At 42.6% G+C, this 26,184-nt stretch overlaps 1 protein-coding gene across 9 annotated transcripts in view; it reads left to right on the top strand.

Moving 5' to 3' along the window:
- The window catches only part of PEX5L (peroxisomal biogenesis factor 5 like), a 252,717-nt gene that overhangs the window by 87,205 nt on the left and 139,328 nt on the right, over positions 1 to 26,184 (top strand). The window contains exon 1 of one of the 9 annotated variants that reach the window (XM_064366836.1): positions 22,624 to 23,115. The exons of the other annotated variants lie outside the window; for them this stretch is intronic. Within the exon in view, the coding sequence (XP_064222906.1) occupies positions 23,098 to 23,115 (18 nt within the window). The 5' untranslated portion in view covers positions 22,624 to 23,097. Of the gene's footprint in view, positions 1 to 22,623; positions 23,116 to 26,184 lie in introns of those variants that run through there. 9 annotated transcript variants of the gene reach the window in all.

Here is a 26,184-nt window from a genome sequence, read left to right as displayed (position 1 = left end):
CAGTTTTTCACTCTGCTATGTCCAAAGAAAGAAGATTATAAAACGGAAATTCTGAGTGCAAGCATTGCACAGCTTTTCTCATGTCAAATATTAACTTTGAAATCAGCATGACAACCCGATATCAAGCGATAGACAGATTGACAGGCAGCCTTGCAGTGTGAGGAGGACACAGAGGGAGCTGTTACAAGACTGAGTGGAGTCCGGATTCTGCCACTTACTGGTTTTGTAATCCTGCATTTCACTTCATTTCAGTGCTTTTGTTTCTGTATGTGTAGAGATGGAGCTTGCAGAGTGTTATGAGGAAACTCTTCAGTGTGTTGTAGGTGCTCGATAAATGTTTACATTCCTTCCTTGAGCATCCATTGAAAACTGTGGAAAAGGGCCTTAAAATGAGCATAAATTGGAATCTTATGAGATTTACCAGAATTGGTTTATAAACTCAGTATATCAGTAACATGTGATAAGGTCATTTAATGGAACATAATTCTGTTAAAAACAAACAAAGTCCCGGGGGCAGTGGCTCACGCCTGTGATCCCAGCACTTTGGGAGGCTGAGGCGGGTGAATTACCTGAGGTCAGCAGTTCAAGACCAGACTGACCAACATGGTGAGACTCTGTCTCTACTAAAAAATACAAAAATTAGCAGGGCATGGTGGCTGGTGCCTGTAATCCCAGCTACTCAGGAGGCTGAAGCAGAAGAATCACTTGAACCCAGGAGGCGGAGGTTGCAGTGAGCCAAGATTGCGCCATTGCAGTCCACCCTGGGTGACAGAGCAAGACTCTGTCTCAAAAAACAAACAAACAAAAAAGACATTCATTGAACTAGAGGAAGAGGAAGGGATGAGAAAGGGAAACCGACATTTACGAAGCTCCTGGTCTCTGCCGGGTCAGTTAGACCTTTTCAGACTTTCCATTTATTTGTCGTAACCTATGAGAGAGCCATTTCCATCCCCATTCTTAGCAAATGGTGAGGTTAAGGAAACTGCCTGAGCGTTCAAGACTGGATCTGAACTCAAGTCCCCACACCACCTGAGCCTTTCTAGTGGGGACCATAGCGTCTATTAATTTTTGCTGAGCAAAAGTCTCTTCTTAGAAGGCTGTATTGAGAGTAAACCTCCCGTCTTTCGTGCATCTCTGAAAGTAACAGTCTGCTATCATCTGAGTTAATAGTTGCTCTTCCAACAGAGACATTTGTGAACACGCATTTCTAAAATTTCTGACATACTCCCTGCATTCTCTAAAATTTGGAATGGCTCCTGATGAACACACCCAGACATCATGATAAAAAGTAGTCTTTGAATTCATAAATTGTTCTAATTGTAATCTGAGTGGAATATAAGTTTATAAGCTTTTCCAGTTATTCTTTTTTGGAAAGGATATATTCTTCGGGCAAGTTTGTTGAGAGAGTCTCATTGAGAGTAAGCATGTCTTGTCTTGAATATTTCAGTTGTTGAGTTTTACCAGTAATCCTTATCTGGTCCTGCTTCCTTCTGCTTTACTCAGGGAATGCGAATAGCTGATGTGGAAGGGAAAAGGAGCACAATTGGTAGAATTAAGCATTGTGTTGAGAATTGTCACTGAGTCCTTCAAGAGACTTTTGTCCGACTTAAGCATCTAAGAATTCAAGCCTTGTTTTTCTCTCTCATATGTAATGACAGCAGTGGGCCACAGATGCCACGTGCTTAGTGTTCACCGCCTCTGCTGTCTTATTGTGATTCTCCACGTGGTAGAAAAAAACATTGAACACAGAATGCAGACCACATTCAGCTTCCCAGAAAATTAGCTTCCGGTGAGCAGAAACTGAATTTCCATACCTAAATACTTTAGGAAAGGATTTGACTAATTGGACGTGAGTTTCTCTTCTCCTCACAAAAATTTACCTCACGCTAATTATTACACATTTAAATACTTTGGATAAATGAATTAAAAGCCAGTTTTCTTTATTCATCCAGTTCATTAGATGATTTCATTTTAGGAAATGAGGAAGTAGATGTGATTCATCGTGCAGCAAATGAACAATTCACTCATTTGTGCAAGGACTAAGGAGCTCTGTGCTACGAGACAGAGTAATTTGTTTCCCCACTGCCGAGGTGACTGCTAGGCCTAAGGCGACAGGGTTCATACAGTGCAGACGCTGATGATGGCACTAACCTAATGTAAAGACGCTTGCTTGAAATCCAGAGCAATCTTCATGACTTTTGCAAGTGCTTTGGTACCTGTTACATCATTTAATTGTCACACAGGGACCCTGGATCTCAGTATTGTTACTATCCCCATTTTACTAATAAGGAAACAGGTTCAGGGGCCATTACTGCATTGCTGGAGGACGCACAGCTCATGAGTGACAGAGCCAGAATTGGAACATGATGGCTCATGATGCCAAAATAACATGGTCTTTCCATTACGTGTACTGTAAGTAACATAAAAGGACACAATGGAGAGAAAAAGGATCAAGCTGAAAGCTGTGTCCTTTGGTTGTGCTAGCTCAGGTCACCACACAGGCCATCCCCCCCGTTCCCATCAAGAGGCAGCTGGCCTTGAAGGGCTGGAGCAGGGTGGGGTGCTTCCCAGTGAAGGCCGGAGTCCTGGGAGGAAACCATCCCTCTCAAGCGCCTGGGTCGAGAGGGGGAGTCCGGGTGCAGGGGAGCAGGTGGGGACCGAAGGATTCAAGAGAGAGGAGACTCCGTCCGGCCTGCGAGTGAGAGCGGTGCCGCCGCCCTGCAGAAGCCAGGGGCCTGGGCCTGGTCCTGCTCCCACGCCTGCGGACACGTCCCCACCCCGGAGCAGCAACCAGCGGGGCGTCGGGCGCGCAGCGGCCCCCCTCAGGCTCCCCGGCCAAAGTGCTCCAGCACCTCAGCGCCTCAGAAATAGCCAGGAACGCGCCCTCGGACGAGCAAGGAGGCCCCGCCTTCCGGGGAGCACAAGCAGAAAGCGCCGCACGGGGAGCGTCAGGCGGCCGGTTTCTGGGAGGGTTCAGAAGTACATCCAGGCAGAAGCAGCCTTTCTTCCACGGGTGAAGCGCGCGGTGAACCCAGATCCAGACCCTCTTCCTCCAGTCAACCTTTCTTTGAAATAGCTGATAAATAATCTTTTTTTTTTTTTTTTTTGAGATGGAGTTTCGCTCTTGTTAGCCAGGCTGGAGTGCAGTGGCGCGATCTCGGCTCACTGCAACCCGGGTTCAAGCGATTTTTCCGCCTCAGCCTCCCAAGTAGCTGGAACTACAGATGTGAGCCACCACGCCCAGCTGAGTTTTGTATTTTTAGTAGAGATAGGGTTTCACCATGTTGGCCAGGCTAGTCTCGAACGCCTAACCTCGTGATCCGCCCTCCTTGGCTTCCTAAAGTGCTGGGATTACAGGTGCGAGCCACCACGCCCGGCCAAATAATCTTATTTTCAAAGTGAGAAATACTCTATTCTTATAGCTAGTATGAGCTGTATTGGAAAGTTTTCTACTCACTCTTTTTTACCAGGTTAATGAGTGTCATGGTTAGTGTAAGGGTTATTGCTGAGTTTAAAATGAGGAAACTGAGACCAGCACAAGAAGATCCAATGCGAATTTATTCAGCTCCTGGGCGAGGTTCTGCGGTCCGACAGGAGGGGCCGGAGAAGTCGCACGGACTCCTCTCAGACGTGGGGTTTTATAGTGAGTGGAGGCGTTCTGATTGGCTGTGGGAGAGCAGGACGTGGGCGCGGCAAGCTTGCTATTGGCAGGTAGGCAGGGTTTGAATGCTATTGGGTAGATTTACAAGACTTGACTGCTATTGGGTAGCTTTACAAGATTCGACTGCTATTGGGTAGATTTACAAGACTTCTTTTGCATTTTGGCGGGGTTATTCAATGGCTGGCTAGGTGCCGAGTGCAGAAGTGGGTGTGGAGTAATGACGTGGTTTCCAGGCGCAGATGGGGCATGTCCAGGCTCCTGGAGAGAGAGGGGGTGTGGGCGTGTCTGAGCTCCCGGGGTAGGGGTGTTTCCGAGCTCCCAGCGAGGCAACTAGCCTTACAGTTAGGAGATTGGACTGTGGCACTGCACAGACTGGGGTTCAAATTCACACTATGCTATGTATTGACTGTGACTTTCGAACAAATATCTATTCTGATCCTCAGTCACTTCATCTGTGAAATGGGGGAAGCGCCACCAACCTGACAGAGTTATTTTGAGAGTTACATGAAGTACCGAATGTTGAATGCTTACTATAATATCCTGGTCAGTGAAATAAGGCAGACACGAAAGGACAAACACCATGTGGTCCCACGTGTGTGAAGTATTTCCTAGAGAAATTTCGGGCTGAGGGGAAGGGCAAGAGTTCTTAAGTGGCTGCGGAGTTCCAGTTGGGGGAAAGGTGTGGAGATGATCACACAATGTGAACGTACACACGCTGGTGAACTGTACGTGTTTAAATAGGCAAAATGGTAAACATATGTTACGTATATTTTAACACAATAAAATAAATTGTAAGATGTTTACAGTAGAGCTTGGCCCACAATAAATGGCTCTCATCTTGTGCCCTACTCTTCACATACTTGTATCACTTGCTATTCTTTGTGCTGCATTTTACCCACTGTGTCTGCCACTGCTGTTACATTTCAGTCTTCTTGAAAGTACAAGACCATCGATTACATCTTATTCATCTTTTCTACCTCCGGCCTACCACAATGGCTGGCACATGGTGAGCATTCATCAAGTGATTTGGGGAAAGAGAGAAAGTTGCTCAAGGCTCTTCCCCTCCTATTTCTTACATTTTAAAACTTCTCCACATTGTAAAGGTCACTTATTTCTCCTTTTGTACTAGACGATCATTATTTTGGACTAAAATAGTAATTTCACACTATTGTACAAATGTACTGGGTTATTTAAGCTTCAGTAAATGAAGGGGAAATTTCTCTGAATTAGGTCTCTGAGGATTGGCTCCATGTTGTTCTTGAGGAGTTACATCTTGCTCTAAATATACAGGCAGAGCAAAGCGGAGCAAGGGTTCCTGTTCCTTTAGAGGGAAATTAATACTGTATATTTTATGTCCAGTATATAACTGGAGCCCCATGTGGTTCAATCTACATGCAGTACCATTTCAAAGAAACAGTAGCCAGATGGCATAAGCTTTGAAGAAACTGCAGACCATTAATGAAGTTTCCTGACAGTAGCAACTAAGGGAATCCCACAGCACCTCACGCAGAAAGCCTCTCAAGAGCCTTCTATAGATCTCTTTCCATCTCATTAAACTTCCCCCTACACACAGTAACTGCTCAAATCAATCTCCCTCTTCTCTCTCTCTCACCACCTCTTTCTTTCTCTTCCCAGCTCTCCCTCTCTCCTCCTCCCTCTCTCTCTCTTTCTTTCCCTTTACCTGTTCCTCTCCTGCAAGCTCATTCTCATGCATCCCTTCCTCACCATGCCATGCTGCCGTGCATGCCTCCCTGTCTGCGAAGTCCAGGCTCACTGTGCACGACCGTTCCATCGCACGCAGTCCCGAGGAAGCAGCGTCAGGTCGCCTGCACCTGCCAGTACCCAGGAAGAACCAGCATATAGTCCCTCCCTCTCCCGGAAAGTCTGGTAAAAAATAAATTAATTAAGATGTTGCACCTCCTGTGAGGCTGAGGAGCCCCTATACCTAGCATTTCTGGGATGTGCTCATGGAGAGCTGTGTGGCTGTCATAACTTTCCTCTTACTTTTTATCTGCCTTCATTTATAGAACCTTAAGTTGATCAAAATGATACCAACTCCTTCTTTCTCTGGCCTTCCTCTGGGTTCATGCCTCCCAGCTTTGCATGATGCACAGCACCAGACCTGCTCTTCTCAGGACACTCACCAAGGGGACTGGCTGCTCGGCCCTGTCTGCTCACTCAGTGGGGGCCTGGGTACACAGCTGTAACCTCTTTATGGCTTATGAACACGCTAATTGGGACACTTGGCTCTAGGTAATCAAGAAGTCTAGGAATGTGAATTGCCAAATCATTTGACTTTGCCCCTTTGTAAATGAGGGGCCTAATGGGGCTGTGTGTTCTAAGTTCTCCACCAGGACTAAACGTCTGTGTGTCTCTAGTCAGCACATACATGACCCCTAAAGCCCAGTGTCCACTTGCTTCAGACTTCTTCTGAAGCTTTAATTCCCAAGACCTAACTACTTTATTTCCTCTCTTCTGAACCCTCTGAATATCTTGCATTAATTTAAGGCTTCAAGAATGTCCATCAATACAAATTACAGAGCCCACCTCTAGAGTTTTAGATTCAGTAGAGAAATTGCACTTCTGACAAGTTATCAGGGTATGTGGGTGCTTCTGGACTAGGAACCACACTTTGAGAGCCACTGGACTAAGGAATTCGGGAAGACTTTACCAACACATTCCTGTAAGAGGTATCAGTCCTGTTTCTCAGAGCTGATCACTCCTGGTTTCTTCAGTAAGCATCTTCATTTCCAAGGATGCCTACTCGATCAAAATGAAGACCGTGTAGAAAGTCTAACTTTCAGGACAAGGATACTGAAGTGTAATTTTTAGGTGCAGTGAGTTTCCCAAGGGAATTCAAATGGCACCAACTTGTGAGGCAGAGTTTCAGCAGCACGGTGCAGTCTTTTCCCGGCCCCTGAGCCATTTGCTAGACCAGGTCATCCTTTCAGGGCTCATGTTTTATGGTCCCTGTGAAGAAAATACTTCTGACAACTGCTGCCTCAGAGCTTAACCTCTAATGCAATAAGTGACGGTGCACTGAACTCCAGAAGAGATTTAAGACTGGGCTGTAATGGCTTCAGACGGTCCAGCACTGGTCTCACACCCTGCAGGAAGCAGCAGCTGCAGTTCGTAAAGCCTTTACAGGATACACCGTGCCCCAGCAGTCAGTTTCCAAAATGAAGCGATGTCATCCATCAATTTGGAACGCTTTAAGAAAGGCATTTACAGCTTTTAGCCGACATTCACATCCCCTCCTTGAGGCATGTCTATGTTGAAAGTTCCTTTGCCTCACTTAAAGTAGTTACCTTTTTCATTGTGTTGCTCTGTATTTTTCTTGTAAACTCTTATTTTGTGTGGCTGTGTTAATAAACCTTATCATGCCAACCCCCATGGATGGAGACAGGCAGTTTTTTTAAAATGCTATTTCCCTTGCCCACCAAAGTGTTAAATGATAGTTTAGAGGTTTGTATTCATCATGCTGATCTAATTATACTAGACAGCTCTTGTTAAATCTCCAGAGTAACCGGATTTCCAGGCCTTTTGTGCAGATGCACGATTTTGAAGGGATTAACAGATTTAATGCCTTCTAACCTCTCCTCTATACAAGTTATTAAAGGAAAGGGTACCTTTGTTAGCATCTCAACTCCATTGAACCTAGTGAGAAAAAGGGTGATCAGCCAGCCCACATTTTAATAGATGAAAGGAAGAATTTCTTGCCTAGGTGACATGAGCAATTTTAATCTCTCTGAATCTCCATGTGAGAGGGTGTGCCCCGTTTTGTACGTTCACCTCTGCAGAGTTCACCTTTAAGACGTTTACCTCATCGGAATTCATTTTTGTACTATGTAGTGTGCCTTCTGGTGCCGTAATTTTATGGTGTTGGTGAGAGTGTCATTGGAGGTGATGAAGGTGGTGGCGATGGTGGAGGTGGAGATGGAGGGTGGAGGTGATAGAAGTGGCGGAAGTGGAGGTGAATATGACAGAGGTGGTGCAGCCAAGTAATGCTGGAACTAGCGGGTCCCACCCCACTCTCCAGATGAGGAAACTGAAGCCCAGAGAGGACACATTGTCATTTCACACAAGAAACCTTACTTCCCTGCTCTTTTCTGTCCCACTTGCACCAGACCTGGTTAATATTGGGTAGTCCTAACAAATAATACCAAAACTCTTAAATTAAAATTCCAGAGTTACCAAAGCCTCACAACCAGGTATTCAGAAAAAGTTGGGACATTCTGCTTTCCCCAAGCCAAAGCGCTGACCTGACTTCTACCTCATCAGGCTGTATACGTCCTGTGCAGATTGCAAGGGCAGCCCCAAAGCCTCGGTTCAGTGCAGATGAAACCAGCGAACACGTTGGTCTTCCCTGGAGAAATAAAATTAAGATGATTGGTCATTTTATTATTATGGTCACGTGAAAGGAAGCCAGAGTTGAAAGACTGTTAAATGTGCTTGCAGGCAAAAATGTCCAGTGCTTCACAGAGGCTATTGTTTTCCAATAAACTTTTTTTATTTTGGAATAGTTCTAGATTTACAGAAAAGTACAAAGATAATACATGGAGTTCCCATGTACCCTGCGTGCGGTCTCTCTACTGTTAACATCGTACATGACTGTGGTATATTTGTTACAACCGGTGAACCAACCTTGGTCCTTTGGTACTTACTATTAACTAGACTCCACACTTCATTTGGATTTCATCTGTATTTCCCTAAATACAAAACAACATGAACTTTTTACTTTTGTAACATGGTAAACTCTGTCACACAAGATGGCTTGAAATTTCTTAAGGTAGGCTCTAATTATATACCTTTGTTCTTATTTCTTTTAGCACCTTGTATATATGAGGGGCAGAATAAACATGTGTTGACTGATTAGGTTACTATTATACCCCATTAATTCCATTTTAGTACAAGGTAATTCACCAGCCTCACTCAGTTTAGTAATAGTTTTATATACCTAGAATATAAATGAGTAGCAAAGGTTACTCGTGCTATCGTGTAGCTGTCAAGTGTATTCTGCTTACTTTTCTTTTCAGAAAGCCCAGCCTAAATCTCAGAGTTGAAGATAGTGGTGACAGCCATGGAGTAAGGGTTAAGCCTTTCAAGGTGACGCTAAAGAGAGCACAACAGAGAAAGGATGAGGGCTCAAAAACCCCCTAAATCCCTGCTCCCCTTGACTCTTCTCCTTGGTGACTCGGCTCTTGGAGAGGCACATGGCACCCTGTCCCTTCTCTCTAGGGCACCTATACATAATTGTGTCCAGCCCTTCTAGCAAAGGCCTCATTTCTTGAGAGCTCAGCTTCCTTTGCAAATTGAAGGTTTTTTCCTGAAAGCTAACAGGGCAGAATTAAATTACTCAGAAGTAACATAAAGTAGAAAATCATGAGATCCAAAGCTTAAGTGTAAAATTAAAACCAGCTCCTTTTGATGAAATAATAATAGCTAACATTTCCTAAGTGCCAGGCACTGTTTTCCTGGGTTTACTAACTCACTTTATTTTCTAAGAATCCAAGAGATAGGTTTTCTCCTACACATGTAGAAACTTTTTATTCCTTCCTCTTCCACATGTTCAAATGCATAGATGAATCCCATCTGAAACACATTAGTATATTTCATCTTGAAAAATGAAGTACATTGCCAGCATATGAACTTGATTCCAGACCCCTTGAAAATAATGGCAGGAGAAAACTGTCATCAATAAGGAACCATTTGGCCCACTTCCACCACTCTCACTACCCAATCCCCATCTCCTTCTTCTCTTGCTGTCTTTCTCACCCACACAGACAGAAACACACGTTAGTATACAGTGGGCTGCCATGACAGCTACTGTCTCGGTTCGTTTTGTGTTGCTATAACAAGATACCTGAGACTGGATAATTTATAAAGAAAAGAGACTTATTTGGCTTACAACTCTGGTGGCTGGGAAGTCCAAGAAACGTGGTGCTGGCATCTGCTCAGCTTCTGGTGAGGGCCTCATGCAGCTGGCAGAGAAGCAGAAGGGAAAGTGTGTGTGCCAAAAAAAGAGCCAAAATGAGGAGGAACTTCACTTTATAGCAACCCACTCTCACACCAACTAATCCAGTCCCATGTGCGAGAACTTACTATCACAAGAACAGCATCAAGCTCCCCACGAGGGTGAGGCCCCATGGCCCAGATGCCTCCCATCAGGCTCTACGTCTTAAAAGTTCCACCTTCAACACTGCTGCCCTGGCAATTAAGGTTCCAACATGAGTTTTGGTGGGGACACTCAAACCATGCAACTACCAAAATAATTGTGACCACCTGCAAATTTTTATAGATAGGAAAAGAATTAGTAGGTTGACTTTAGAAAAGATGTTTCTCATTATTAAAGTGGTATGTGCTCATGGGAGAAAATAAACAACAGAAAAATACAATTTTTGAAAAGAAAGCGAAAACGACCCATAAACATATCCCACGTGGGGTGGAGACCTCGTGGCCCAGATACTTATGGTAGAAAATAAACAAGAGAGAAAACTTACAAGTTTTGGAAAGAAAGCAAAAACGGCCATAAGCACATCCCAAAATACAGCCATTTTGTTGTAGCTCCTGCAAATCCTTCTTCCTATGTATATATGGTTTTCTTTCATTGAAGTCACACTGCATGTACACTTTAATTCTGAAACTTTTTTACATAGCATTATACATTATCATTTTCCCATGTTATGAATTCTTCAAAGTATCATTTTTGTGACTAGAGTAGTATGTTTCATATTGTAAGTCAGACTTATATGTATGTTTCATGTTGTAAGTCAGGACTTGTACTGTAAGTATGTTTCATGTTGTAAGTCAGGACTTGTAAGTTAGTATGTTTCATGTTAAGTCAGGACTTATACTGTACTTTAGTATGTTTCATGTTGTAAGTCAAGACTCACACTGTAAGTTAGTATGTTTCATGTTGTAAGTCAGGACTTGTACTGTAAGTATGTTTCATGTTGTTAAGTCAGGTCTTATACTGTACATTAGTATGTTTCATGTTGTAAGTCAGGACTTATACTGTAAGTTAGTATGTTTCATATCATAAGTCAGGATTTGTACTGTGAAGTTAGTATGTTTCATGTCGTAAGTCAGGACTCACACTGTAAGTTAGTATGTTTCATGTCGTAAGTCAGGACTCACACTGTAAGTTAGTATGTTTCATGTTGTAAGTCAGGACTCACACTGTACATTAGTATGTTTCATGTTGTAAGTCAGGACTCACACTGTAAGTTAGTATGTTTCATGTTGTTAAGTCAGGTCTTATACTGTACATTAGTATGTTTCATGTTGTAAGTCAGGACTTATACTGTAAGTTAGTATGTTTCATATCATAAGTCAGGATTTGTACTGTGAAGTTAGTATGTTTCATGTCGTAAGTCAGGACTCACACTGTAAGTTAGTATGTTTCATGTCGTAAGTCAGGACTCACACTGTAAGTTAGTATGTTTCATGTTGTAAGTCAGGACTCACACTGTAAGTTAGTATGTTTCATGTAAGTCAGGACTCACACTGTAAGTTAGTATGTTTCATGTAAGTCAGGACTCACACTGTAAGTTAGTATGTTTCATGTTGTTAAGTCAGGTCTTATACTGTACATTAGTATGTTTCATGTTGTAAGTCAGGACTTATACTGTAAGTTAGTATGTTTCATATCATAAGTCAGGATTTGTACTGTGAAGTTAGTATGTTTCATGTCGTAAGTCAGGACTCACACTGTAAGTATGTTTCATGTCGTAAGTCAGGACTTATACTGTAAGTTAGTATGTTTCATATCGTAAGTCAGGATTTGTACTGTGAAGTTAGTATGTTTCATGTCGTAAGTCAGGACTCACACTGTAAGTTAGTATGTTTCATGTCATAAGTCAGGACTCACACTGTACGTTAGTATGTTTCATGTTGTAAGTCTGCCGCTCTGCCCCTTTTGCCACTACACTGCATGCAGCTCTTTTTTTTTATTTAATTCTCATATAACGAAAAGATCATATAGGCTTTCATAAGCTTGGTTTCACTTCTGGGTTTATTCATGGCCAAGTTGTTTGTGCCAAAATCAGGTCCTTTGCTATCCAAAATGCTTTAAAATTGACATCTGACCATTTATAACAGGGAGGCACATAAACACAGTGTGTCAGTCTCTAATTTATGATACTGAACTGGTAAAAAGAAAATGCTTTTTAAAATACGTTAATTCATTAAAATACTACCACATAAGGAAATTAATATTTTTGAGATGGTAGTTTCCAAACAATTAGAGTGCTAGTATTGAGCCCTGTTGTGTGTTCAGCAAAACCCAAGCAAGGAGAGTAATAAATGGTATAGGGAATACAAATTGGTATTAAGATTCATGTTTATTTGTTTCATGGTGTATCACTGGAAATAAAGTAGAGAGGGTATAGATTTCACTAACAATAACTGAATTCAAATTCCAGGTTTGCCATTCAGTAATTTCATTTTTTACTAGGCAAGTTATTTAAACTCTGAGACTCAGAGACCTCATCCACAAAATAAGCTTATCAGTGTCCACCTTATCATGTCATTCGTGCTGAGGATTAACTGACAATGTGTGTGACGGTTCTTAACAGCGCATGGTACATAACAGAGGCTTCATAAATGCTAATTCTCACCACCATTTCTTTTCCCTAAATAGCCTGGTTTACTCAACAGACATTTAGCTTAATCCCTGGTTCAGTACACACAATCTTTCCAATCTTCCTTCTATATATATACATAGATCTTGCCATATCCACGTGCAGAAATATGCTATATGTAAATGCAAATTTTACTCTATGAAAATACATATAAGATATCCTCCAGAGTAGCAGCTATTCATATGCATGAATTGTGTGCCAACCTGCTTGATCTGGATATGGTTGGTGAAGGCTGGATGTAACAGCAAACTGGACAGAGCATTTGCTCTGCTCATCAATCACCAAGCCAAATTCAGCAGATCTGCCTGGCTTGTCAGGGAGGATATCCCTTTCTTTTGTGTCCCATTGGGTCTTTCTGAGTCCTGGAACAACCTTCCCAGACAGAGAAGTGTTCCCTTCCATCAGCCACGTCAAAGTGGGTCACATTCAAACATAGAGAACAGACTGCAATCTAAAGCAATGCTACTCGAGGTGGTCCCAAGACCAGCAGATCAGCACCCCCAGAAGCAAATTTGGGGACTCTGCAAAGGCCTACTGAATCAGAATCTCTGAGGGTGAGGCTCTTCAGGTGAGCCTGGTCCTAGCAGAATTTTAATTCAAAGTGAAACTTTATTCATTCAGCAAATGTTAATGGAGCTCCTGAATCTCTCCCCATCACTCACTTGTCACCAAAAACACTGGCTTTCTTGCCGAACCTTGAAAAGGAGGAGGAAAGGAAAGACTTGATGTAAGTACCCAGCACTGTTAAAATTCCATTTGTATTTCATCAATGTTCCTTGTTCCAAATTTCAGACTAGTTTTTAATTTCTTTTAGAATTTTAAAAATTCAGTTAAAGTCCTTCCTTTTTAGTAATAGAAGTTTCACTGGTATTGAAATTAGTTTTCTCAAAAAAAAAAAAAAAAAAAAAAGAGAAAATGTGTATCGCTCCATTATCTCCAGTCACTTCATCTAGGACAAGCTTCCCTGGAAAATGCCAGCATTAGCAGCATGAGCTGGTGCTGTGGGGGATAGCTTCAGCACAGAAGGCTCATGTGCATACAGCAGTTATGCAGCAGGTGGCCATAGTCATTTCCATGGCTGACTGTCGATTTCCTGGTAACAGGAGTCACTTGGGTACATAAGCAGAACAAACACACGTGGTCCGGAACAGCCATCAGTGCTAAAAGCAATTCAAGATATATGTGGATTAAACTCGGGTCATTCATTGTGTTAACTGAAATAGGCCAGGCACAGAAAGACAAATACCATGTGATCTCACTTTTATGTGGAGTCTAAAAATGCTGAACTCCTAGAAGCAGAGAGCAGGATAGTGGTTACCAGAGGGTGGGGGTACCGGCCAGGGGGAGTTGGGGATATGTTGATCAGAGGATACAAAATTTCAGTTATTCAGGAGGAATAGGTTCAAGAGATCTATTGTATGCCATGAGGACTGTAGTTTCAACAATGTATTCTATTCTCAAAAATCTCTCAGAAAGCAGATTTTAAGTGTTCTAACCACAAAAATGCTAATATATGAGGTAATGCATATGTTAACTAGCTTAATGAAGCTATTCCACAATGCATGCATATTTCAAGACATCATATTGTGCATAACAAATATATGCAATTTTTATTTGTCAGTTTAAATAATTTTTAAAAGTCTGGGGTCATGAATTATTTCATCAAAGTTATCTTTTAAAAAGTTAGGAACATGAATAGAGCTTAAATTAACTTTTACTTTTCCAATTTTAAATAAGAATCAAATCAAATAATATTTGAAATCCTATCTCGTGTGGCATTTGAAATGTCTTAAATGCATTTGCCTAGTACTCATTCCTCAGAATATCATAAAGCAGAATTTGGCAATACTAAAACATTATTTACCTTTATTTTGTTTAAAACATGAAGATAGAACTTTTGCGGGGAAGTGGGTTTGTTTTGTTTGGGACTTTTTGGTCTAATTTTAAAGCTTATCCCTGCTCACGTATGAAACTCAAGCAAATATAAACAGCGAAACAAAGAGCGGCTCAAATTCATCCTAAGTAATTGCTGTCAATATTTTAAAGGACATTCTTACATATGTCTCTTTATAATCTCACACACACACACACACACACACACACTCTTTTATATAAAAAGGATTCTACTATATCTGAGGTTTCGAACCCTATTTTTCCTCCCTGCTCCCTATGTCTTGGAAATCTTCCAGTCTCAGTAAATATAAATGTAATTTATCTTTTTAAATAGCTCCATAATGTTTTGTTTACTAGGTTAACATAATGTATATGATATGTTACCTATTTATAGATATGTAGGTTGCTTCTAGTTTTTATGACTCTAAATAAGATTGGGATAAACATTTCCTTGTACGTGGAAATCTTTGCGCATCGCTAATTTTACCACTATTAGAAATAACTAGCAATGAAATTAGTGCTGAAAGGCCATATGCATTTAGAAGTTTGATTCCATCAGCAAACTGCCCTCCAAAATCAGTCACACTTTTTAATCTTTGCCAATCTGATAATCAAAAACTGTTGTCTCATTCTTATTTCTATTTTTTTCATTATAAATGAAGTTAAAGAAAATTGAGTTTAGATACATGTGAACTTAACTGATCATCTCAGGAACCCTCTTGTTAATGTTTGAGTTAATTGGGCTGTGCTATATCCAATGAATTTTTCATTTATAAGTTTGGAAACGTTGTGTCTTTGAACCGCTTTAGAAAAAAAAATTTTGCAAGTTTCTGTTAAAGGAAACAGATAAGAATAATTTAAATACATCAGAACATACGGCTTCAGGCATCTTGTCATTTTTCTAAGATATTTATAATCTTGAAAAAGTATTTGGGAAAAAGTCAAACTTCCCAATGTGGTTCTCTCATTATAAATAATTGCCAAAAGCTATTTCAAAAGCATACTGTGAAGAGATTAAAAGTCAGGAATCTTGGCTCTCTGCTCCAATTCTGCCCCCAGCCAACTCCGTGACCTTATGAAATTGACTTCACCTCTGTGGAACTCAGTTTCCTCCTCCAAAAAAATGAAAGGGATTGAATGGATGTCTTTGAGGTCTTTGCCGCCTAAGATGTGACAGTGATCTGCGTTCTCAGGACGGTAGCCTTGCCAGGTCCATGACTGACAGAGCTTGCAACCCTGGCACCAATTCAACTCTAGCCCTTTATCTTGAACATAACAATAGACACTCAATTTAAATCTTGATTAAATGCGAAGAATCCATTTTTATTTGAAAAACATTTAATAATCTAGACAAGTTGGAGAAATTATCCTTTATTTCTGTATGTGAGTGGGTTTGTGTATGTGTCTGTGTCTTTTTCAATTGATTCTTTTCTTAAACATTTATTGAGTACCTACTGTCTTGTCGGCTACTGCTGGAGATATAAGGCTGAACGAGACAAATCCTTCCTTCCTCAAGGAACTCAGTATCTAGGGGAGAAATGGACAAATAAGCAAACAGGGATTGTCTGAAAGAAAACTGTGCTTAAATAATACCATTTCTTTCTCAAAATTCACATTTGTAGGAGATGGCCTTTTCCTTTACCGCCACGTTGCTACTGAGATAAACACGATGAAAGGTTTAAGCAAGCGTAAAATGTCTTTCCAAAAAGCCGCAAATATTTGGACCTCTTTTAGAGTAAAATCATCCGCTTTGAAGGAAAGATCCTAACATTTCTTCTTATTTTCACTGCTCAAATACGATTTCAACAACCAGGAAGGCATACGGCATATTTAAGGCCCAAACAGGGTTATTTTGTCCTAATAGGTTAGAAAAAGACCAGACATCATACAGGACAAGTCTCAGGGGTAGTGCCAGTTAGTAAGAGACCCATGGGGGTAGGCAAAGCCCCATGTTGACGGAGCACCACTACTTCAGCTGTGCTGACACCAATGGCCAGTTTCTCCAGCATGTGGGCAGAGGCACACATTGCAGGACCCAGACAGGTGATTTCAGCATCCCGGGAAGTTGGAATTTTGCAACTGGGAAGTTATTCCACATGTAACAGGAGTGCAGCTACTAATCTAGGATATTTTATTTTATTTTATTTTATTTTATTTTATTTTATTTTATTTTATTTTTGAGATGGAGTTTTGCCCTTGTCGCCCAGGCTGGAGTGCAATGGCGCGATCTCGGCTCACTGCAACCTCCGCCTCCTGGGTTCAAGCAATTCTCCTACCTCAGCCTCCCGAGTAGCTGGGATTACAGGTGTGCACCACCACGCCCGGCTAATTTTCTATTTTTAGTAGAGATGGGGTTTCTCCATGTTGGTCAGGCTAGTCTCAAACTCCCGACCTCAGGTGATCCACCCGCCTCAGCCTCCCAAAGTGCTGGGATTACAGGTGTGAGCCACTGCGCCCGGCCTAATCTAGGAGTAAACTGAACTTTAAGCCTGTGGAAAGGCAGTTACACACTGTCTAGGGAAAAATGATAAGGCATACAAGGCAGTTAATAACAGAAAACAAAAAAGAGAAACACAGCTTTATGACCTGGTGCAGTTATTCTCAAGCTTCCTTATGCATCGGAATCACCAGAACGGCTTGTTAAAGCTCATATTGCTAGACTCCCACATCTAGAATGTCTGATTCGGTAGGTTTGGGTGGGGCCAAAGAATTTGTTTTCAGAAAGGTTCCTAGGTGATATCGATGTTTCTGGTCCAGGAACCACAGTTTGAGAATACTTACAGAACAGACCAAGAACTCACTCAGGCTCGGCAACTCAGACGTAAAACAATCTTGTTTTCAACATAGGGAGTCTGAAAGGAAGGGGAATACTGTGGAAGCCTGTGGTTTTAGCCCCAGCTGTGTCCCAGTCTAATAAACAACAAGAGAACCAAGAAGAGCAAGATAGGTCTACGCAGGTCACCGGGACCCATAGAGTCGGTGGGGACAGAGTGACTGACACTGGAGTTGTGATTGGTTTGGGAAAAGAGGTCATGGGAACTGAAGGTTACCTTTGATCCCAATTTTGGGGGAGGAGGAAGAGCCAGGAGCAGGGGCATTAGGCGAGAACTGGTCTTAAGGTCCGAAAGGACGCATCATCATCTCTCTGAAGCAGGGGCGGTTGCTGAAGGCAAACACGTGCCTGTTCTTTGTATATACTTAAAAAGTAGTTTTATATCTAAATTCTGCTGCAAACTTTAAGGTTTGACCCTATAAAATTACTAATATTTAACAGTTTTTGACTTACAAAAAAATGGCGACCTCATGAGATGCAACCTAATCCAACATGAACTGAAAATAAATGTAATATAGAATATGAACTGAAATAAATGCAGAGTTCTTTATACTTAGCTCTCCTCTTTTGTCAAATAAATTTTAAATGAGGAATCAACTTTTAGATTTTCTATATTTAGATTTAAGTACTTTGAGGATTTTTCCATCACAGATTTTCCATCCTTGTAACCACTTTCATAGAACCCACTCTGATCTGCTGCCCCCTGCTGTCAGCTAGGGAAGTAACCTGATTTTTAACTAGGAGGCTAGAGCTAATCCTTTAAAAAAAAATCAGGGTTTCTAAACATGTCACTTAGGATTATCCCTTGTTTTGGGTAATCTTTGCCAGTACTTTTCTCTATTAGAAGATTATTGAGACTTGAGGGGATAAGTCATTATCACACGAGCCTGCTGGCCTGACATGTTCCCCTTTTTGGATATAACTGCACAGAGTTAGAAAAGGAGGGTAGAATTACAGCTGGACCCTCAGGAACTCACTAAGGACAGGGACAGCTGTTTACAAATTCAGTCATCAGGCTAAGGAGAATGTAGGGGAGGTAATGGCGTGGAGGGGCTTCAAGCCTGGATCTTGATGATTTTGCTGGAGTGAGTTAGGATTTAATTGCCTTCAACAAAAACTAGGGCTTATGCTCCAGCAGTTTTGTTCTCTATGTGATAAAATGGGATGAGTATAAGCCAGCCCTAGGTCTCTGCCCTCAATTTTTCTCTTTCACATCAAAAGGGACTGCTGGGTTTTTGTAAGAATCACTGAGTTTTAGATCTAACACAGAACTGTGCTGCTGGTGGCCGCTGACGATTGCTTGCAGGAAATGACGGAAAATGCTTAAAATTCTATCCAGAATCAGCTGGAGAGCTGAGATGGTAACTCAGATACACAACTGTTTAAATGCTGTCCTCTCCCTACCCACCATTTGTTGCAAATGGTTTTTAGAGACCCCTCTACACACTGTCCAAAGCTCCAGTGTACAAAGCTCGAAAGTGTGTGTTCCCATGAGGCCCCAGCGCGCTCCCACTCCCCACCCTCAGCCATGCATAAATGGCTGTTTCCTTCCTGGAACCTCCTCCAAAAGGGATGTGTACAGGTGTTCCCATTGGGGTCACAGGCTGAAAATACTGAGAATGGCTATTCTGAATTATGGTTATAATTTAATCCGTCACATATTATTGAGCTTCTCTCTGTAATGAAGTCGACTCTGGTGAGGCAGGAATGTATAGGCCCACCCAGAGGCTCACAGTCTGCTGGTGCAGGAACATAGAAGCCCACCCAGAGGCTCACAGTCTGCTGGTGCAGGAACATAGAAGCCCACCCAGAGGCTCACAGTCTGCTGGTGATGTAGGAACATATAAGCCCACCCAGAGGCTCACAGTCTGGTGATGCAGGAACATATAAGCCCACCCAAAGGCTCACAGTCTGGTGATGCAGGAACATATAAGCCCACCCAAAGGCTCACAGTCTGGTGATGCAGGAACATGTAGGCCCACCCAGAGGCTCACAACCTGGTGATGCAGGAACATATAAGCCCACCCAGAGGCTCACAGTCTGGTGATGCAGGAACATGTAGGCCCACCCAGAGGCTCACAGTCTGGTGATGCAGGAACATATAAGCCCACCCAAAGGCTCACAGTCTAGTGATGCAGGAACATGTAGGCCCACCCAGAGGCTCACAGTCTGGTGATGCAGGAACATATAAGCCCACCCAAAGGCTCACAGTCTGGTGATGCAGGAACATATAAGCCCACCCAAAGGCTCACAGTCTGGTGATGCAGGAACATGGAGGCTCACAGCCTGGTGATGCAGGAACATATAAGCCAACCCAGAGGCTCACAGTCTGGTGATGCAGGAACATGTAGGCCCACCCAGAGGCTCACAGTCTGGTCATGCAGGAACATATAAGCCCACCCAAAGGCTCACAGTCTGGTGATGCAGGAACATATAAGCCCACCCAAAGGCTCACAGCCTGGTGATGCAGGAACATATAAGCCCACCCAGAGGCTCACAGCCTGGTGATGCAGGAACATATAAGCCCACCCAAAGGCTCACAGTCTGCTGGTGCAGGAACATATAAGCCCACCCAGAGGCTCACAGTCTGCTGGTGCAGGAACATAGAAGCCCACCCAGAGGCTCACAGTCTGCTGGTGATGCAGGAACATATAAGCCCACCCAGAGGCTCACAGTCTGGTGATGCAGGAACATAGAAGCCCACCCAGAGGCTCACAGTCTGCTGGTGATGCAGGAACATATAAGCCCACCCAAAGGCTCACAGTCTGGTGATGCAGGAACATATAAGCCCACCCAGAGGCTCACAGTCTGGTGATGCAGGAACATATAAGCCCACCCAAAGGCTCACAGTCTGGTGATGCAGGAACATGTAGGCCCACCCAAGGGCTCACAGTCTGGTGATGCAGGAACATATAAGCCCACCCAAAGGCTCACAGTCTGGTGATGCAGGAACATGTAGGCCCACCCAAAGGCTCACAGTCTGGTGATGCAGGAACATGTAGGCCCACCCAGAGGCTCACAGTCTGGTGATGCAGGAACATATAGGCCCACCCAGAGGCTCACAGTCTGGTGATGCAGGAACATATAAGCCCACCCAAAGGCTCACAGTCTGGTGATGCAGGAACATGTAGGCCCACCCAAAGGCTCACAGTCTGGTGATGCAGGAACATAGAAGCCCACCCAGAGGCTCACAGTCTGGTCATGCAGGAACATATAAGCCCACCCAGAGGCTCACAGTCTGGTGATACAGGAACATATAGGCCCACCCAGAGGCTCACAGTCTGGTGATACAGGAACATATAAGCCCACCCAGAGGCTTACAGCCTGGTCATGCAGGAACATATAAGCCCACCCAGAGGCTCACAGTCTGGTGATGCAGGAACATGTAGGCCCACCCAAAGGCTCACAGTCTGGTGATGCAGGAACACGTAGGCCCACCCAGAGGCTCACAGTCTGGTGATGCAGGAACATAGAAGCCCACCCAGAGGCTCACAGTCTGGTGATGCAGGAACATAGAAGCCCACCCAAAGGCTCACAGTCTGGTGATGCAGGAACATATAAGCCCACCCAGAGGCTCACAGCCTGGTCATGCAGGAACATATAAGCCCACCCAGAGGCTCACAGTCTGGTGATGCAGGAACATGTAGGCCCACCCAAAGGCTCACAGTCTGGTGATGCAGGAACACGTAGGCCCACCCAAAGGCTCACAGTCTGGTGATGCAGGAACATAGAAGCCCACCCAGAGGCTCACAGTCTGGTGATGCAGGAACATATAAGACCACCCAAAGGCTCACATTCTGGTCATGCAGGAACATGTAGGCCCACCCAAAGGCTCACAGTCTGGTCATGCAGGAACATAGAAGCCCACCCAGAGGCTCACAGTCTGGTCATGCAGGAACATAGAAGCCCACCCAGAGGCTCACAGTCTGGTCATGCAGGAACATAGAAGCCCACCCAGAGGCTCACAGTCTGGTGATGCAGGAACATGTAGGCCCACCCAAAGGCTCACAGTCTGGTCATGCAGGAACATAAAAGCCCACGCAGAGGCTCACAGTCTGTAAGTGCATGCAGACTGGGTTTACTCAGCTATTACTCAAAGAGAATTGTTGGCAAATGCTAAGCAGTTATATGAAAGGAACAGGGAGAGAGTCCCTGGATCCACTGATCAACCTTAATATAAAAAAAGTGGGGAAACCAGACCTGTGCATTCACAGGCAATGTCTGAATTGGGATGTGCTGGAAGCTTAACATACAGAGTGATTTTGAAATACTTAGTCCCAGAAATATATACTTAATTAATCATGTTGTATGATCACATATTGAAATGAAAATTTTTGATATATTGGGTTAAATAAATTATTACAATAAAAAAGAAAATTGTTGGCTAAAACTTCCCCCCATTTAAACCGTAAACTAGCATGCTGGTGACATGAGCATTTGCTGCAGTTTCCACTACTGCTCACAAGTTGAAAACCAAAATCTAACGTAGCTCACACGGTTACACAAATGATACCAAAGGGCAGGTTTTGTTTGATTTTGTTTCTTTAATGTCCAATTCCTTGCAGATTGATGATTTTATAAAAACAATAACAATCATCTAAATAAGTGAAATGAAAAAAGTCACACAAAATGCAAGCCCAACTTTATTATTAGTTTAACAAACATAAAATTACTTTTTGAAATGGCTATAAACAATTTCTACCATGCAGACTTTCAATTTTTATACTGGCCTCGTCCCCAGTAGGGAAGCAAACAATTTATGGTGCACATTCCCGTCTCTGAGTGACACAGGCTGGCCCCTGCCCACCTCTCCCTGTCACTCTGCAGGCAGCCACACTGGCCTGTTTCCCTTCTTAGAATGCGCCACGCCTCTTGCACTGGCAGCACTCCCAACCCCTCCATGCCTAGTTAATCAGAACCACCTTTCAGAACTCAAGCCACAAGCCTCTGTCTCTACCCTGACAGCCTCGCTTAGTTGGGGCCCCTGTCTCTGCTCTCATTGTACCGTGTACCTCTATCACACGTTTCACCATTTGGGAGAACCTGACTCCTTCACTAAGCTGTAAGCTTACAGTGATGGCATCAGTCTTGTTCACCAGTGATCCCAAATGCCTAGGACATGTTCAGTAAATACTTGTTTAATTAATAGATAGTTAAAATGTAACTTGTGCTCACATAATTCAAACCTTCATTTTGTAACTGAGAAAACTAACCTACAGAGAGTTTCAGGAATTTGCTTAAGATTTCCAAGGACGTATATATTCAAAGCTAAGACCCAGATCTGCGTAAGTCCACACCATTACATTTTTCCTAAACACACTAAAATAGGGCATTACCCAGAAATCATAAACATTGTTTTGGATGATGAGCATTTCTGAGAGTTGAAGCCATTTCCAAAGGTATCCAGAATGTTTGCACAGGTAAACAGGATTTTATTTTGTATCTGTTCATTCACTTCACTGACGTTTGTTGAACACCTGCCATGTATCAGGCATGACTTGAAACGTGAATGTGGCAGTGAATGTGGAGAAAGCCCAGGGTTTGCTGAACAGTCTCCTTCTGGTGGGAGAGACAACAGCGAACACAGAAAAATGCCCATAATTGGCGATAAGTCCTTTGAACAGAATTAGCACAAGATAAAGCGAAGGAGGGACCGTTTTGGGTGATGTCATCAGGAGGCCCGTCTGGGGAGGTGATGCTTGAGTTGAGACCCGAATGTGAAAAGGGGCCAAGGCATTCTGGTGGAAGGCAGAAGGGACAGCAGCTGCAAGCTTTGAGGTGGGAATAAGCCTTAGGAAGTTCCAAGAACAGCAAGTGGCTGGGCAGGAGGAGGTTCTGACTCCAGGATGGATGAGAAAGTAGGAGCCAATCTTGGCTGTCTGGTCTGAGGGCACTGATGTAATCTGATTTGCCTTTTCCTCTCACTCTTAAGGAGAGCATGTGGGGTCAGATGGAAACAGGCCAGCAGCAAGGGCACCCATTCAGGAGTCCAGGTGAGGGAGGAGAGCAGGGTAGCAGCTGTGGTGGTGGCGAGAAGTGGTGGCATTCAAGATTTATTGACTGTGCTAATGGATTGGCTATTCCAGGTGAGGAGAAAAGAGAACTTGGGATAATTGCCAGGCTTTTTGACTTGAGTAACTGAGTGAATATTAGTGCCAAAAATAGAAATATTGGAAGACTCAGGAGGAACATTTGGAGGGTGGAGACTGGTTTTAAATCAAGAGTAAAGCCACGTGTGGCGTAAATAGCACACAGGGTAGACTACAGAGAGAGCAGTTTCAATGTGGTCCATCAGAAACCTCGTGATGCTGACGTTTTCTCTAGTAATTTTCTCTGTGTTATATGTTGTGGTATATTAACTATGTGAATAAGATTTGGGCAGAGTATTAGATAGAATAATTCAATCAAGTAATAGAAAAATTAATACTGGCATAGTATATTGGTATTATTTTTCCTTGTTTTGCCTGATATCAAGTTACTTTTTCTAAATTTAGAGATAGCAAGTTAAAACTGTTTCTTGAAAATATGTAGCACTATTTACAAAATTATTTATTACAAGCAGTGATTCTACTGTCAAAATACAAAATAAATTGTCATCAATAAGGTAAATATATAGATAAATATATTTATCTATATATATTTATCATCAATAAGGTAAATATAGATAAATATATTTATCATCAATAAGGTAAATATAGATAAATATATTTCTGTAAATGAATATTATTATGCAGATATAGCAAAAATAGATTTTTATGCACTGGTATAGGAAAATCTTTAATATGTATCCAGTAATAAATGCAAAGTATACAATAATTGGTACAGTGTGTTATCTCTGGCCATTAGGGGTGTAGGAGAATAAAAATATGTGTAGCATCTGTGTTCACTTGTACGAACATAAAGACACATAGGAAACGAATCACAGTGCTTATTTATGGACAGGGCATGATGGATGGGTGAGCTGGGCAGATGGGGAATGGGGGGTGAGGAAGATTTTCCACTAGATGCCTTTTTAAAATTTTTGGACGATAGCAATGTAACACCTATTCAAAAAATTAAATTAAGAAAAATAACATTAGGCAGAGTTTAAAGAATGACCAGCATTATTATTGAAAACGCACTGTGCTGCCAGTGAACGCTTTTTTCAGCAAGGCACTTCCACTGGCCTCTGAGCGCCGTCCCCGGGAACGGGAAATGAGCTTCTAATGGGAACTCTTTCCTCCTTTGGACTTTCCAACTCTTACCTCTCAGATTCTGCATGCAGCCTTCCAACTTGGGTAAGAAAGAGAGCTGAAATATCTAGAATCTAAGATGAAAGTGATAAATAAATAATCTTATTATATGTGCTTGATCGCTTTCTTCTTGCTTTGCCAAGTTAAGTGCTTTGCAGTACTTTCCTAAATTCATTTATTCAAAAAATATCATCTCTTATGTGCAGCATACTGCTCTATATCCTAAAATATAAAACTTAATGTAATTTCTGTTGACCCTCTTAATACATTCAAAGTATAAGGAGGCAAGGAAATGCCACCCTCTTTGCAGGTGAGCATATTCCCGTGGTCCTGCCTGAGGTGGCTCAGGGCTTCCTAAGAACAGCACATGCAGTTCTCCAGTGGAGTCTGGGAGGTGAAATCCACTCGCTTCCACTGCCCTTCGAGGTCATGATAAGGATCAAATTTCACTTTTGGAAAAGCTTGTCTCTCTTCTTACGGCGAGTGTTTATCTACCGTGGTAAGAATATGAAGTGAACTATTTCAGCTTTGCGTTTTGGTTTGAAAACATGCTTTCACTCATTTATTCATTTCAAAAACATCAGTCCTCTCCCAGGGACAAAGCGTTGATGATAGGAGCAAGGGCCGTATGAAGATGACTCTGCTCTGGGCCCCGTCCCAAGAAGGTGGCATCCAGCTGGGGAGTCACGGCCCGCCCATAAATAACCACAGTACATGGCGGAGGTGATCAGTGTCTCAGGAAAGGTTCAGATAAAGATCTCTAAAGAGACAGGTATCAGCTGAGCTAGCAAAGCGACAAAATCTCATCTCAAGTCCCAGGCAAAGGTCACAGCTGTGGTCTAGGTCAAACCTATCCCTGATACTGAAGCCTGTGAAAACCTAGTGAGAGCAGCTTCTCAACCCAGGGTTCCCAGTGCAGCAGCTAAGGCGATCTCCTGATTACGTCTTAGTTTTGAGGTTTGTCTAAGTCTCTGAAGTACATTGCTCGCTCTGATGCCTGAGTAGGTTTTGATGTTCACTGCCGACGTGAACATGATTTCACCTTATTAGAAATAAATTGAGTTCCATTTTGTCCTGCAAGTAACTCCTGTTAGTCCAGCCGCATAGATGAGAAATAGCTGAAACTTCATTAAAATTAACAGCTAATACTTTTTACACACTTACTGTGCTTGCTTTGTAAGCATTGCTTCATCTAGTCCTTACATCAGACTTTCAAGTTAGACAGTTATTACTGTGCTCATATGACAGATGAGAAAATGGAGACATCAGGAAATCATCTATAGTCATGCTGCTATTAAGTGGGAGAGCTAGGAGTTCAGTTTTGATCTGTGCGACGTTAGATCCATGATCTTAAGCCTTAGGCCAGTGACTGTCAAACTTTAGCATGCACAGAATCACGTGAAGGGGCTACTGAAACACACCTTGATAGCTTCGCCCCTAGTTTCTGATTTCATGGTTTGAGAGTGGGCCACAAGAATTTGCATTTCTAATGAGTTCCCATATGATGCTGAAGCTGAGGGTTTGGGTGCAGCTGCTGCACTTTGAGAAACGCTGCGCTCTGCTATGCTTCTGCTAAGGGTAGTTTCCCCGGTGTTCTTGGGAGGAACTTGAACCCAGTCTCACTGGATAAATATTTATGCCAATTCTCCCCTTATTGGAATAATCAAAGATTCACTTAAGGTCTTTCAACAGACTGACTCACAGGGAATTTAAAGCAAATATCCAATATATTAAAATTCCCAATTAAATAATTCATTTTCTATGAAATGAATATGGAATTCTTTTTCATTAAGGGCAAGGCTGATCTTTCTACATAAATTATGAAGATTTTTAAATTAGTTGAATAACATTCTGGTCACAGCTTATAATAGATTCAGTGAACATTTTGTCCTTCAAACAGACATATGAGAATTAAGAAAAGGG

Source organism: Aotus nancymaae, unplaced genomic scaffold (genome assembly GCF_030222135.1).
Source record: "Aotus nancymaae isolate 86718 unplaced genomic scaffold, 86718_ANA_hifiasm-v0.15.2.pri h1tg000067l, whole genome shotgun sequence".
Classification (NCBI taxonomy): Eukaryota; Metazoa; Chordata; class Mammalia; order Primates; family Aotidae; genus Aotus; species Aotus nancymaae.
Note: the sequence above shows the minus strand (reverse complement) of the source record. Positions and strands in the feature narration are given on the sequence as shown.